At 47.0% G+C, this 15,911-nt stretch overlaps 1 protein-coding gene across 1 annotated transcript in view; it reads right to left on the reverse strand.

Annotated features, from left to right (window-relative positions):
* Positions 1 to 15,911, reverse strand: part of DDX11 (DEAD/H-box helicase 11) — a 50,073-nt gene that overhangs the window by 17,891 nt on the left and 16,271 nt on the right. The window contains 3 exon segments of the mRNA XM_036298568.1: positions 1,118 to 1,275; positions 1,591 to 1,677; positions 2,444 to 2,692. Of these exon segments, the coding sequence (XP_036154461.1) occupies positions 1,118 to 1,275; positions 1,591 to 1,677; positions 2,444 to 2,692 (494 nt within the window).

A 15,911-nucleotide genomic window follows, 5' to 3' on the forward strand; every position in this document is an offset into this window, starting at 1 on the left:
TCCCTGTGATATTCATCTCTTTCAAAAACCATTTCTTCTTCTGTCTCCTCAACCACCCTATCCTGTCCACAGGGGGATTTGGGTGTGTCTTGTTTCTACGGAGCACCCCCACAGCCTGCAAACAGCAACAACTCCATGCACATTTCCTAAGTGAAGCCCCAATTGACCAGGTGAGGGGATAAAAGATGCTGTCACTCATGACCATATCAATCTCTTCTCCCCTCAGAATTTAAAAAAAACAAACTTAAATTAAAAAACTAACTAAATAAATCATATGCCACATAGTGCACAGACTCAGCAGGATCTCAGTGCAAGGCTGGATGTGTGAATAAACGAAGTCTGCCCTTTCTGGGAATGAATGAGTAGCCCATCAGCACTGGGGACTGTAAGTCAACCTGCATTACTTGGCTGGTTGTTTAGTCAACGTTATTAGTCTAAGCTTCTTAGAAAACACAAAATCCTTTTTCAGATATACTCTACTTTGTACATAAGGTGGGGACATCAGATGGATTTTTTTGTTTTTGTCCACCTAGCAATTCAGTTTTTTTAAAAAGCAGCAATGTTCATTGCCTTGGGCTATTAGAAAAGGAGTTAGTTACAGTGTTAGTTTCTTGGTCAATAAAGAACTGTTCAGTCAGCTTTGTCTGAAAGGCCTGGATTTAAATTATAGGCCACAGGAACCAAGATGGTGGTGTGGGTAAGCACCTTGAACCCAATGCAGTTTGGTACTTAAGAGTCTGAGATCTAGAGTTGGGGGACCAGGTTCAAGTCTCAGCTCCCCGCTACCTGGCCTTGTGACCTTGGCCAAGGCATCACACCTGGATGGGCCACAGCTTCCTCAGGTGTAAAGGGAAGACACAAATACTGATGCGAGAGTAATGGCATTAACAGACGTGCAGCCAGTGCCCGGCAGAGAGAGAGGGCTGACTATCACTGCCATTATCACTTACGCACCCTAAGGAGGAGCCTGTCTGAGAGAAGAGGCAGTGGCTGGCATTCCATCCCTTCAGATGCCCAAAGAGTGACAAGGAAGCCTGCTTCTTTCTTGGCACAAGGAAGGAGCTGCCTCCCATGTGGGCTCAGCAGGGTGGTGGGTGGAGCAGAAGTGCTATCCTACCTGTTAGGGGCTCCTTTCTCCTCATCACTCTCGTACTCTGAGAGGACCAGCTCCTCCTCCCCAGATGCTAGCTGCTCCAGGGGCTCAGCCTCTGTTCCTGCTGCCAGTATGTCCCTGCTGAGACGGAGGAGACGCTCTGTCTCTTCTTCTTCCTGTCTCTGTACAGGAGCAGTGCAGGAGGGGAAAGATAACCTCAGTACTGATGCCCCCACCTTCGACAGAGTCAGCCTCAGTGTGGCCATCCCCAAGGACAACACACACACACACACACACACACACACGCCATTAACCTGGGCCTTGCTGCTTTACTAGCATCAATATCCTAGGTATCACTACCTCGGCTCAAGTTCCCATCCACTGGGTCATAAGGACTTAGGGAGTGGGGGTCAGGGAGAGGAACGAAGACCTGGCCACTCACCCAAAGGAGCTACACCTCGAGGCCCCAAGCAGCCACCCCAGGAGATGACACTCACCTCACGCTTGGCTGCATACTTGAGCTGTGTATTGTGACGGAGCTGCTGTAGGCGTTCTTCTCGCTTCTTCCTCCTGATCTGCTCCTTCTGAAGAGGAAAGAAGCCATAAAGGAGACTCCTGCAGGAAGCCCAAACCAAGCCTTTCTTACAGAGTCTGGACTGCTCAGCCTATTGCCTCTTCACACAGGGCAGTTCTCCTCCCCTGGCCAGCACCCATCACCAGACCCGGAGCCTCGCCAAGTCCCCACCTCGCGGCTCACTGCAGGAAGTCTGTATACCCCCCTCCCAAAGCCACATACTCTCACAATAAAATGCATTCCTTATTGAGTTTGCAGCCATGAAACCATGTTGCCAATGGCAACAGTGAGATAGGTTCCTTTCCCAGGTGGGTAATGAATGGGACCTGCCAACCCCTTATCCAGAGAAGGCCTGTTGACATCAGCTTTAAAAAGATAGCAAGGCCCTGGCCAATGTTTCTCAGTGGTTAGAGCGCCGGCCCATACACCAAAGGGTCACAGTCAAGAGCATGCACCTGGGTTGTGTGTCCACTATGCGCCCTTGGTCAGGGCAGCATGTGTGAGGAGACAATCAATTCATGTAAGAGTCTCTCTCACATCGATGTTTCTCTCTCTCCACCTTCCTTGAAAAGCAACGGTAAAAATATCCCCAGGTGAGGATTAACAACAAAAAAGGACAGCAAGGGTGCAACACCATTTACTGAACAAAGCTGCTAGGAGAACTAAGAGGCATTGCAAAGCCAAAGAACACATATTTAAATCTCGGAATCAACCCAAAATAATCACTGAAGTGCTGTTTCCTAGATCACTCCCACTTCTTTTACCCTGGATCTCACCTTTAGTCGGTCCACCAGGTCCCTTTCTTCTTTCTTCTGCACAAACTGAGTAACCCAGTCAGGTTCTCCAGTAGGCCCCAGGGTGTCTGGAGTCTCTTGACGTGAAGATGAAATACATGGGGGCTGGTCCTTCCCATCACTGGAGGGGGCAGTTCCAGTTTTAAGGAGACGTGCCTCCTCTTGACGTTTCTTCTCTTCAAAGTCACGAAGCCAGGAAAGGGCCCCACAAATAAGACTTAAGGATTTTCCCTACAGGAAAAACATGTTTTCAGAAATAGAGAACAAACCAAGCTTCCCAAATGACCTTTCCATTTTACTAAAGCTTCAAAGAAAGTCTGACTTTAAATATTAGACCAGCCTGGGAAAGAAAGAGAAGGAAATTAGCAAGAAAAATAGCCAGGAAAAGTAGGACGAAAGAAGGAATAAAAAGGAAGTTCTTAGCTTAGTTATACAAGTCACTGCTCCTCAAAGAATTTGAAGTGGCTTATCAGGTTACACATAACTACTGTAGGCTAACTTCTCTAGGCTTGTTTCTAAAAATGCAAAATGGGAATACCAGTAATAGTAAGACCTTCCTGCACCAACATAATTAGAAGTGAGAAAGTAGATAAACGGCCCCCAAAAGAATTAAGGCAAAAACATGTGGAGCATGAAATGCCACCCACGTGCTGAGGAGGAGCGACACCTTTCAAGCAGCTGGTGTGCAGGTAGAACATGACCAGTCCTGTAGTCCCGGCATTCATAACTTTGTTGAAGCAAAAGAACACAATTCTTTATATATATATATGTATTTCATTGATTTTTTACAGAGAGGAAGGATGAGGGATAGAGAGTTAGAAACATCGATGAGAGAGAAACATCGATCGGCTGCCTCCTGCACACTCCCTACTGGGGATGTGCCCGCAACCAAGGTACATGCCCTTGACTGGAATCAAACCTGGGACCCTTGAGTCCACAGGTTGACACTCTATCCACTGAGCCAAACTGGTTAGGGCAAGAACACAATTCTTGATTTAAAGACCAGAATTCTCCCTATGGGTCCGTGTTATGGGTTGAATCTTGTCTCCCCAAAATCCATGTCAAAGTCCCAACCTCCAGTGTCTCAGAATGTGGCCTTATTTGGAAGCAGAGTCATTGCAGGTGTATTTAGTCAAGATGAGGTGGGCCCTAATCCAATATGACTGGTGTCCTTATAAAAAGGGGAAATTTGGACACACAGGCCGCAAAGGAAGGTGATCAGCAGGGAAAAGAGACATCTAAGGAGCGGGGCTGAACAGATCCTTCTCCCACGGCCCTCAGAAGAACCAACCCTGAAACCAAACTGTTGGGAGGCTTGGTTCTTTCTGACTTCTGACCTCCAGAACTGGGAGAGAACAAATTTATGGTCATCCAAGTTTGCACGATTTGTTATAAGAATCCTTCTAGAAAGGCTGCTGCCGTGAGTTTCACAAAGCTGCTGCATCTAGGATCCAAAGGGCAGGGCATTTCAGGTGAGTCTCAGGAAGGCCAACACCTTCATGTCCAGGCCATCATTCCCCCAACCCTGCTTAACCCAGGGGTGATCTCAGAGTATCCAGAGCGAGGTTCTCAGCCTAATTTGGGCTTGAATGAACTGCAGGTGAAATGCATGTGTGTCTAGTGTTGGGGGGAAATAGCAGTGCACAGTGGCTAGAGCTTTAGACTGCACAGCCAGTTTGGGTCAAATATAGGCTTCTCCACCTATCAGCTCTGTGACCTTAGGCCAGGGGTGGGCAAACTTTTTGACTCGAGGGCCACATGGGTTCTTAAACTGGACCGGAGGGCCGGAACAAAAGCATGGATGGAGTGTTTGTGTGAACTAATATAAATTCAAAGTAAACATCATTACATAAAAGTGTACGGTCTTTTTTTTTTTTTTTTAGTTTTATTCATTTCAAACGGGCCGGATCCAGCCCACGGGCCGTAGTTTGCCCACAGCTGCCTTAGGCTAACTTCTCTAGGCTTGTTTCTAAAAATGCAAAATGGGAATACGAGTAATAGTAAGACCTTCAGAGTTGCTGCAAGCATTGAATAAGTGAACACACATAAAGGGTAATACCTGCACCAAGATTAGAGGGAACACCTGGTACATAAATGAGCAACCAGGGCCTGTTTTTTGCAACTATTAAGTAACTAGTGGCCTGATGTACAAATTCGTTCACCATTGGGGTCCCTCAGCCTGGCCTGTGAGATCGGGCTGAAACCAGCTCTCCAACATCCCCTGAGGGGTCCCAGATTTTGAGAGGGCGCAGGCCAGGCTGAGGGACCCCACCAGCACACGATCAGGCCAGGGAGGAACGTGGGAGGTTGGCCAGCCGGGGAGGGACCGCAGGAGGGCTCCAGGGCATGTCCTGCCTGTCCTGCTCAGTCCCGATTGCCTGGATTCCAGCAGCAAGCTAACCTCAGGTCGGACGGAGCGTCTGCCTCTGGGTGGTCAGTGTACATCATAGCGACTGGTCGACTGGTTGTCTTCCCCATGGTGGTCAGTGCACGTCACAGCGAGCGGTTGAGCTGCCTTAGCATATCATTAGCATATTACGCTTTGATTGGTTGAACGGACGACCAGACAACTGGACACTTAGCATATTAGGCTTTTATTACATAGGATAATAAAAGTACTATTAACTTGGGATGAGGATCTATTCGCTTTCATCAAATTCTCAGAAGGCCCTGAGAATGATGGCTACTTCTGAAGAATGGATGACTCACATATGTTTAGAAAAGCCCCATATGTTCCATTTCTGTCCATTTTTGATAGAGACTAAGTGACAAAGACTTGCAGACAGCAGATGCCAGAAAAACCTGGGGCAGCCATTCCGTGCTGTCTGGGAATGTGGAGCCATCCGCTTCAGGTGTCATCAAGGCAGGAATAGCAGAGACATCCCCCATGTAACAGTGGCCCAGGCACAGATGCCTGGTCAGAGAGCCAGCAGCCTCCTCCTGAAAGTGAGCTGAAGAAGTTTCTAAAGGGATGGGCAGAGTTATCTTCCAGAAAAAACGGTGGCAAACTCTAACATCAAGAAAAAAAAAAAAGAGCCCTAACCAGTTTGGCTCAGTAGATAGAGCATTGGCCTGCGGACTCAAGGGTCCCAGGTTCGATTCTGGTCAAGGGCATGTACCTTGGTTGCGGGCACATCCCCAGTGGGGAGTGTGCAGGAGGCAGCTGATCGATGTTTCTCTCTCATCGATGTTTCTAACTCTCTACCCCTCTCCCTTCCTCTCTGTAAAAATCAATAAATATAAAAAAAAAAAAAAAAAAAAAAGACCACCAAACCCCTGCAGATCCATGTTCCGTAATAAGGCCACAGAAATTTTAAATTGGAAAATGTTAAAAAGATGTATAATCAACTGCTCACCTGTTATGAAATAAATTTAATAAAGTACCCATAGTATACCTAGCTTTGTACAATGTTATTTATTTCCTTGGGATTTTGTTAAAATAACAGTTTAAAAAGTTTATGCAAAGAAAACTAACTTCATTCTTTCTAAACGCCTACACTGTAGCAAGCACTGGGCTTGATGGTGGGAACACAGAGCTCTCTAGAAAGTGCCCACAGGCACAAACTTAAACATCTGACTTGAAGAGTTTATGCATTTCTGCGGGACACGGACCCCAGAACTGCAATGCTATACAAGGCACAGTGGGCACAAAGGCAAGAGGTCAACTCAATGTGGTGGACTCATGAAAGGTTTAAAAAGATGATGCTTGAGGGAAAATAGGCAACATCATAGGGAACGGGCACCTGAGGCAGAGGACTAGAAGGTGAGGCACAGCCTGTAACATGGCACCCCTGCAGGCAGTGGGGCACAAGGACAGGAGGCAGCTCTATTAGGGGTGGGATGTGGAAGACAGTGGCTTTTTCTTGAAGGTAACTGAAGTACACAGATGAGGCCACAGAACTGAGAGCACCAACATGAAGGGCCAAGTAGAGGAAGGGGAAGCTTGGAATGGACAAGGGGCTCAAGATGGAAAGACCTGAGAGGGAGGAGGTAGGCCTTCAGGTTAAACAAGTTGGTATGTACACATGCTCTTCTATGTCCTTTTCTGAACACATTAAAATTAAACCAAAGGCATAAAAGAGACTCACACACAAAAAAACAAAGAAAGTGGAAGAAGGGATAGTAACAAGTTTTAGGAGAGAAAGCAGAGAAATGGAACTAACTTAGCAGAGTAAAGGACGCTGAGCCCCGGTGTCTATAGAGGTCTCCTCCGATTCCCCCTCAGAAATGCCGGGAAACTAGCAGGGCCAAGGCATAGCACTGAAAACAAAGGTATTAATTGAAATTCTTTTAAGGATAATTGGACCCCCAAGTTGCAGTCCCCACTCCTCACAGAAGACAGTTTATTCTCTGGTAAAGCTGAGCCAGGAGGTCCTAGAGACAGCAGGTTGAGTGAAGCGTGGGGAAGAGGGCTGAAAGCAGAGCATTAAGTGAGAGACTGTGTACCTGAAGTCACGTCTCCAGTCTCCTCAAAAATACTGGCTGTCAGGCTTAGACCCACTAGGCAAGAGTTCAAAGGAGAGACTTCTCTGGAAAAACTAGATGGCTCTAGGGAAAATTCTACAAATACTGACAAATGGAAGCCCCCAAAGAGTGGCTGGGCCTATGGGTCCACAGCCTCCATCACTGGCCTTTCACTCAGCCTTGCAGTGGCATTTTCTTGAACACCAACAGAAGACAGCCAAGGATCGCCAGGCATTTGAGGAAAGCCTCAAAACAAAACATGGAACCCCAAATTGGGGGGCGGGCAATGCAGGGGGGAAAAGACTTCAAACTACTACTATCATTGATATCTTCAGAACGATATTATTTCCATGAAACAAGAACAGGATGCTATTTTTTTTTAAATTACAGAATAAGAACAAGCAAGAATATTTAAGAGGTGACAGCCAAAATAAACTGAATAGAAAGACTGGACAATGAAGTTAAAGAAATCTTGAAGAAGTAGAATTTTAGGCAAAAACAAAAACCAACAAACCATGGTGCCCAAAGAGATGAGCAATTAGAAGAAAACATAATTATAGGATTAACCAGGAGGCCCAAAACCCAGTGAATGGGAGTACCAACAAGATTATCAAACTAGAGGCCCGGTACACAAAAATTTGTGCACTCGGGCGGGGTCCCTCAGATCGGCCTGCGCCCAGGACCCCTTAGGGGATGTCCACCTGTCGACTTAGGCCCACTCCCCAGGGGGATCAGGCCTAAGCTGCAGTTAGACATCCTTCTGGCAGCCAGGGAGCCCTCAGGGGATGTCTGACTAAAGGCTTAGGCCCCCAAAGAATCATGTCTAAACCGTTAGTTGGACATTCTTAATGCTGCCACAGAGGTGGGAGAGGCTCCTGCCACCACCACTGCGCTGGCCAGCCATGAGCCAGCTTCTGGCTGAGTGGCACTCCCCATATGGAAGTGCACTGACCACTAGGTGGAAGCTCCTGCATTGAGTGTCTGCCCCTGGTGGCCAGTGCCCATCATAGCAATCGGCTATCCTGCTGTTCAGTCAATTTGCATATTAGCCTTTTATTATTATTACTAGAGGCCCGGTGCACAAAAATTTGTGCACTTGGGGGAAGGGGGGGGGTCCCTCAGCCCGGCCTGTGCCCTCTCGCAGTCTGGGATCCCTCGGGAGATAACGACCTGCTGGCTTAGGCCTGCTCCCGGGTGGCAGAGGGCAGGCCCAATCCCTAGGTGCAGCCCCTGGTCGGGCTCAGAGCAGGGCCGATTGGGGAGTTGGAGCGCCGCCCCGTCATGCACAGAGCAGGGCGATCGGGAGGTTGTGATGCCACCCTCAGTCACACTCAGGGTAGGGCCGATTGGGGGGTTGGGGCACCGCCCCCTGTCACACTCAAGGCAGGGTCGATGGGGAGGTTGCGGTGCCACCCCCTGTCACGCGCAGAGCAGGGCCCATCAGGGGGGTTGGGGCTCCATACCCTGTCATGCACAGAGCAGGGCCAATCAGGGAGTTGGGGCTCCGTACCCTGTCACTCACAGAGCAGGGCCAATCAGGGGGTTGGGGAGCTCCCCCCGTCATGCACAAAGCAGGGCCAATCAGGGGGTTGAGGAGCTCCCCCGTGTCACTCACAGAGCAGGGCCAATCAGGGGGTTGGGGAGCTCCCCCCGTCATGCACAGAGCAGGGCCGATCAGGGGGTTGAGGAGCTCCCCCCTGTCACGCACAGAGCAGGGCTGATAGGGAAGTTGGGGCACCGCCCCATCACACTCAGGGCAGGGCGGATCAGGGGGTTGGGGCGCTGCCCTCTATCACCCACAGAGCAGGGCCGATCAGGGGGTTGGGGCGTCGCCACTCTCATACTCAGGGCAGGGCCAATGGGGAGGTTATGGCTCTACCCCATCACACACAGAGCAGGGCCCGTGGGGGGCGGGGGATTGGGGCCCCACCCCCTGTCATACACAGAGCTGCAGGGTGATCAGGGGGTTTGGGCGCTGCCCCGTCACGCTGATCCCGGTGCCGGGAGGCCTCGCGGCTCGGCTGATCCCGGTGCTGGGAGGCATATTACCCTTTTACTATTTAGAATAGAGGCCTGGTGCATGGGTGGGTGCCGGCTGGTTTGCCCTGATGGGTGTCCTAGATCAGGGTGGGGGTCCCCACTGGGGTGCCTGGCCAGCCTGGGTGAGGGGATGATGGCTGTTTGCAGCTGGTCACACACCCTTCAGGGTGGGGGTCCCCACTGGGGTGCCTGGCCAGTCTGGGTGAGGGGCTGAGGGCTGTTTTCAGGCTGGGACTGAAGCTCCCAACCGCTCCTTTTTTTCTTTTTTTCTTTTTTTTTTTATTCTGGGCCAGCTTTAGCTCTGAGGCCTCGGCTGCTGAAAACAGGTTTCTGGCCTTTGTTTACTGTCTGTATTTGATACAATGTTGCAGTCCGGCTGGCTGAAGCCCCGCTGAGAGGCCGGCAAGTCAGGCGGGGAACGTTGGAGTCCTCCGTCACTGAAGCAAGCAAGCCTCCCTGTTCGCATCAGCTGCCTGGCTGCCGGCCGCCATCTTGGCTGCCAGTTAATTTGCATATCTCGCTGATTAGCCAATGGGAAGGGTAGCGGTCGTACGCCAATTACCATGTTTCTCTTTTATTAGTGTAGATATAGGATGTCCCTATTTCCCCCCTTTTGCCCCCTCTATCCAGCTCTTGCCCCCCACTTCTCTCTGGCCATCACTATACTGTTGTCTGTGTCCATGGGTTGTGAATATATTTTCTTTGGCTAATTCCTTCTTTAAATTCACCTCTTTAAATTTTTATTTTCAGATAAATGCTTATAACTGCACTATTATATATTTTCTATTACATCATTTAGAATTAAGATATTTTTTAATTGAACCCTTATAAGTTTTAGCACAATTTAATAAATTATGCTAGAAGCAATTAGGAGATTTTTCATGTAATGCAGATACATTTCAATTAATATTTTATTAATTTTTAATTTTTTAATATTTTAATTTGAAATACTCTCATACATGTAAAAAGAACTATAAAATACTACAGCATATTATATGTACCCTTCACCCAATTTCTTAGGTGTTAATAATTTAAACATAGCCATTATACAACTAACAAAATTTGGAATATATTTTTCTTATAATTTCTTTAATGTTACTTAATCCATTTACTATGCTTTTGTTAATCTTCACCCAAGAATATTTTTCCATTGAATTTTAGAGAGTGAAGGGAAAGGGAGAGACACATTGATTGGTTGCCTCCTGCACATGCTCTGACAGGGACTGGGGATCAAGCCAGCAACTGAGGTATATGCCCTTGACTGGAATCTAACCTGGGACCCTTCAGTCCATGGGCTAATGCTCTATCCACTGAGCAAAACAGGCTGCAGCTTAATTCATTTACTTTTAATCTATATGTGTCTTTATATTTAAAGTGGGTTTTGTTTTTGATTCACCCTCATAATCTGTCTTTTAATTGGTGCATTTATGCCACTGACTTTCAGAGTACTTACTGACAGAATTACTGCCATATCAGGCAGCTTCTGGGGCTTCTGGGGCATCTGGGGCCGGCCTGCCTTGCCGCCCGGGACTGGATCGGATCCCGGGTGGCAAGGCAGGCCGGCCCCAGTGCCTTGGATGGCGGCTTGCGCTGTTCCGCCCTGCCTGCAGTAGGCAAATTAGCTGCCATCTTTGTTGGTGGTCAATTTGCATATTGCACTGATTAGCCAATGGAAGGTGTAGTGAAGGTACGGTCAATTACCATGTTTGTCTATTATTTGATAGGGTACAAGAAAATGTCTCAGGATGAGAGGTACATGTCCCAGATTGAAAGTGCACAAGTAACCAGTACAAGGAATTAAACACGCACAGCAGGTCCGTCAGCATGCAATTTCAGACACAAAGGATAAAGAGAAGATCCTGAAAACTTTGGAGGATGAGGTGGGATCAGGTCGCAGAGGACTGAAGTGCAGACTACCACTAAGCTTCTCAATAGCAACAATGGAAACTAGTGAACAGAGGAAGCAACTGTGAGGGAGAATTATTTTGAAGCTACACTTATATATCCAGTCAAACTATTAATACCAACCAAGTAGAACTAATACATTTTCAGACCAGCAAAGCCTTAAACACTTACTTCCTAGACAGCCCTTTTCAGGAAGATTCTCTACCAAAACAAGGAAATAAACTAAGAAGATATGGGTCCAAGAAACAGAGACTCCATTACAGAAAAAAATAAGGAAAAAATAAACATAACATGGATGAATCTCAAAAATATGCTGAGTGGATAAAAGAAACCAGCTACACAAGAGTACACACCATATTATTCCATTTTTGTGGAATAGTGGAAAAGCTAATCTACAGAAATCAGATCAATGACTGAGGCTGATAAAGTGGGAATGGAGAAGCGGCCGCAGGGAGCCACTTCCAGAAGGTACAGGGAACTTTCCCTGGTGATGGATATGTTTTGCATCTTGATCACGGTGATGATATGGGTGTTCACATGTGTCAAAACTCATTGGAATTGTAGACTTAAAAGGGGTACATATTTCTATATATCAATTATCCTCAAAAAAGTTTATTTTTTTAAAAAAAGGAGCAAAGGGAAATCCTCCAGCAATCGCTGTGAAGTAGGTCTAAGGAACAACTAATTCAGATTAGAACAAATGGATGAAGGACTTCAAGAAAGTCTCCAGGGTAAAATGGAATTGATTATTGTTATGAACTTATCACCCCCCAAATTCGTATGTTGAAGCCCTAACCCACTCATGACCATATTGGAAAAATAGTCTTTAAGGAGGTGATTAAGGTAAAATGAGGTCATAAAGGTATCCCTGATCTTCTGATAGATCTGGTGGTGTCCTTATAAAAGGGGAAGAGACACCAAATCTCTCTCTCCCTCTCTCTCTCCCCCCCCCCCTCCCCCCCTTCTCTGCCATGTGAGGACACAGCAAGAAGATGGCCGTCTGAAAGCCAGGAAGAGGATCCTCACCAGACACCAAAGCCTGCTGCAACCTTACTCTTGGACATTCGTCTCCAGTACTGTGAGAAAATAAATTTCTGTCATTTAAACCACTCAGTCTATAGTATTTTGTTCTAGCAACTCTAGGAGACTAAGATGATAATTTTACATAGGGAACACAGGTATTCCCCACTTTCTGAAAGTTTGCATTAGGCAAACTGAGCTCGTTTGAAAAAGCAGAGTGGTATAACAAAAACTTTCAGAAAGCAAACTTTTGGGAATTGGAAGATACTCTCCACTTTATGCCATTTGGGCTTATGAAAGGTTTCATAGGCATGCTCTACAGCTGTCCCTCAGTATTCATGAGCGATTAGTTTCAAGACCCCCAAGAATACAAAAATCTGAATATGCTCACTTCTCTTATATAAAACTAGAGGCCCGGGGCACAAAAATTGTGCACTCAGGGGTAGGGGGTCCCTCAGCCCGGCCTGTGCCCTCTCCCAGTCTGGGACCACTCGGGGGTGACCACTTGCTGGCTTAGGCATGCTCCCCGGGGGATTGGGCCTAAGCTGGCAATCAGACATTCCTCTGGCAGCCCGGCAGCCCTCAGGGGATGCCCACTTGCCAGCCAGGAGCAGACCTAAGCTGCAGTCGGACATCCTTAGCACTGCTGAGGAGGCAGGAGAGGCTCCCACCACCACCGCTGTACTGGCAACCATCAGCCTGGCTTGTGGCTGAACAGAGCTCCCCATGTGAGAGCGACTGACCACCAGAGGGCAGCTCCTGCATTGAGCGTCTGCCCCCTGGTGGTCAGTGTGAGTCATAGTGACCAGTCATTCCCAATCTTTCTGCTGTTAGGGTCAGTTTTACTATATAGGACAGTGGCCTGGTGCACGGGTGGGGTCTGGCTGGTTTGCCCTGAAGGGTGATCCGGATCAGGGTGGGGGTCCCGCTTGGGTGCCTGGCCAGCCTGGGTGAGGGGCTGATGGCTGTTTGCAGCTGGTCACACCCCCTTCAGGGTGGGGGTCCCCACTGGGGTGCCTGGCCAGTCTGGGTGAGGGGCTGAGGGCCGTTTTCAGGCTGACGGGCAACTGAAGCTCCCAGCCTCTGTTTTTTTTCGTTTTTTTTCATTCTGAGATTTACATACCTTCTATAGCTGTCACTGGAGCTGAGAGCCGGCTCCAGCTCTGAGGCCGTTGCCGACTGAAAGCAGGTATCTGGGTTTGTTTAGTTTCTATAATTGAAACTCTGTTACCATCACTGGCGCTCTAAGCGCTGAGCAGCTGGCGGCTGAAAGCAGGTATCTGGAGTGTGTTTAGCTTCTATAATTGCAACAATGTTGCATCTGGAGCTCAGAGCTGGGCGGAGGCAGGCGGGGAACCTTGGCTTCCTCCATCACCAGGGCAACCAAACCTCATGTTCGCTTCAGCTGCGTGGCTGCCGGCCGCCATCTTGGCTGGCAATTAATTTGCATATCTCACTGATTAGCCAATGGGAAGGTTTGCGAAGTTACGGTTAATTACCATGTTTCTCTATTATTGGGACTAGAGGCCCGGTGCATGAAATTCATGCACAGGTTGGATCCCTAGGCCTGGCCTGTGATCAAGGAAAATCGGGCCCTTCCGGGTGCCAGCCGGGGCCTTCCTTCCTGCTGGCTGCAGCCAGGGCATGCCTTCCTGCTGGCTACTGGCCAGGGGGAAGGACTGTGGGTGGTTGGCCAGCAGTGGGGAGGGGCCAAGGGAGGTTGACCGGCCATGGGAGGTTGGCTATAGGAGCACACTGACCACCAGGGGGCAGCTCCTGAATTGAGCATCTGCCCCCTGGTGGTCAGTGTGTGTCATAGTGACTGTCATTCCAGTTGTTCTGGCGTTCCGGTTGCTTAGGCTTTTATACATATAGATGACTTAGTATTTGCATGTAACCAATGCACATCCTCCCATACACTTTAAATCATGTCTAGATTACTTACAATACTTAATGTAATGTAAATGTTATAAAAATAATTGCTATACTATACTGTTTAGGGAATAATAACAAGAAAAAAGTCTCTACATGTTCAGCAATTGTAATAGGTCTAACTACATAGTACATGTCAGCAATAAGGTAGCTTTTCTCCCCCAATATTTTTGATCTAGAGTTGGTTGAACCCATGGGTGAAAAACCCACACACAAGGGCCAACTGTACTTTTGGACAATGTGAAAATCTGCATCATATTGAGAGACTACTGGATGATCTGTGAGGAACAAGCCTAAGCATATTAAAAACCAATTTTTTTTATCTTTAAATTCTTTATTAGTTAAGGAATTACAAATGTGTCCTCATTCCCCCCATTAACCCCCATCCGCCCCTCCCCCCCCCCAATCATGCTCTGATTCCCCTGTTGTCCATGTCCATTGGTTTGGCTTATATGCATGCATACAAGTCCTTTGGTTGGTCTCTTCCCCGTACCCCCACCCTCCCCTACTTTCCCTCTGGGGATTAATAGTCTGATTGCTGTTTCTCTGTCTTTGGATCTGTCCCTGTTCATCAGTCTATGTTGTTCTCTATATTCCACAAATGAGTGAGATCATGTGGTATTTATCTTTCTCTGACTGGCTTACTTCATTTAGCATAATGCTTTCCAGTTCCATCCAAGCTGTTGCAAAAGGAAAGAGTTCCTTCTTTTTTATCGAAGCGTAGTATTCCATTGTGTAGATGGACCACAGTTTTCTAATCCATTCATCTACCGATGAGCACTTAGGCTGTTTCCAAATCTTAGCTATGGTGAATTGTGCTGCTATGAACATAGGAGTGCATATATCCTTTCTGATTGGTGTTTCTGGCTTCTCGGGATATATTCCTAGAAGTGGGATCACTGGGTCAAATGGGAGTTCCATTTTTAGTTTTTTGAGGAAACTCCATACTGTACTCCACAGTGGCTGCACTAGTCTGCATTCCCACCAGCAGTGCAGAAGGGTTCCTTTTTCTCCACATCCTCTCCAACACTTGTCGTGTGTTGATTTGTTGATGATAGCCATTCTGACAGGTGTGAGATGATACCGCATTATCGTTTTGATTTGCGTCTCTCGGATGATTAGTGACTTTGAGCATGTTTTCATGTGTCTTTCGGCCCTCTGTATGTCCTTTCGAAAAGTGTCTATCTAGGTCCATTGCCCATTTTTTAATTGGATTGTTTATCTTCCTATTATTAAGTTTCATGAGTTCCTTGTAAATGTTGGAGATTAAAACTGTATCGGTGATATCATTGGCAAATATGTTTTCCCATGCAGTGGGTCTTCTTGTTGTTTTGTTGATGGTTTCCTTTGCTGTGCAAAAGCTTTTTATTTTAATGTAGTCCCATTTGTTTATTTTCTCTTTAGTTTCCATTGCCCTAGGAGCATTATCAGAGAAGAAATTCCTTCGGCATATGTTTGCAATTTTGCTGCCTGTGGATTCCTCTAGTATTTTTATGGTTTCCCGTCTTACGTTTAAGTCTTTTATCCATTTTGAGTTTATTTTTGTGTATGGTGTGAGTTGGTGGTCTAGTTTCATCTTTTTGCATGTATCTGTCCAATTTTCCCAACACCATTTATTGAAGAGACTGTCTTGACTGCATTGTATGCTCTTGCCTCCTTTGTCGAATATTAATTGGGCATAGTACTTTGGGTCTATTTCTGGGTTCTCTATTCTATTCCATTGATCTATGTGTCTGTTCTTGTGCCAGTACCAAGCTGTTTTAAGTACAGTGGCTTTGTAATACAGTTTGATATCTGGTATTGAGATCCCACCTATTTTGTTCTTCTTTCTCAGGATTGCTGCAGCGATTCGAGGTCTTTTTTTTATTCCAGATGACTTTTTGGAACGTTCGTTCTAGATCTGTGAAATATGCCATTGGTAATTTAATGGGGATTGCATGGAATCAATAGATTGCTTTGGGTGGTATGGACATTTTGATGATGTTGATTCTACCAATCCATGAACATGGTATGTTCTTCCATCTGTTTATGTCTTCCTCTATCTCTTTTTTCAGTGTCCTGTAGTTTTTCGCATATAAGTCTTTTACCT

Source organism: Myotis myotis, unplaced genomic scaffold, assembly GCF_014108235.1.
Source record: "Myotis myotis isolate mMyoMyo1 unplaced genomic scaffold, mMyoMyo1.p scaffold_m19_p_3, whole genome shotgun sequence".
In the NCBI taxonomy this organism is placed as follows: domain Eukaryota; kingdom Metazoa; phylum Chordata; class Mammalia; order Chiroptera; family Vespertilionidae; genus Myotis; species Myotis myotis.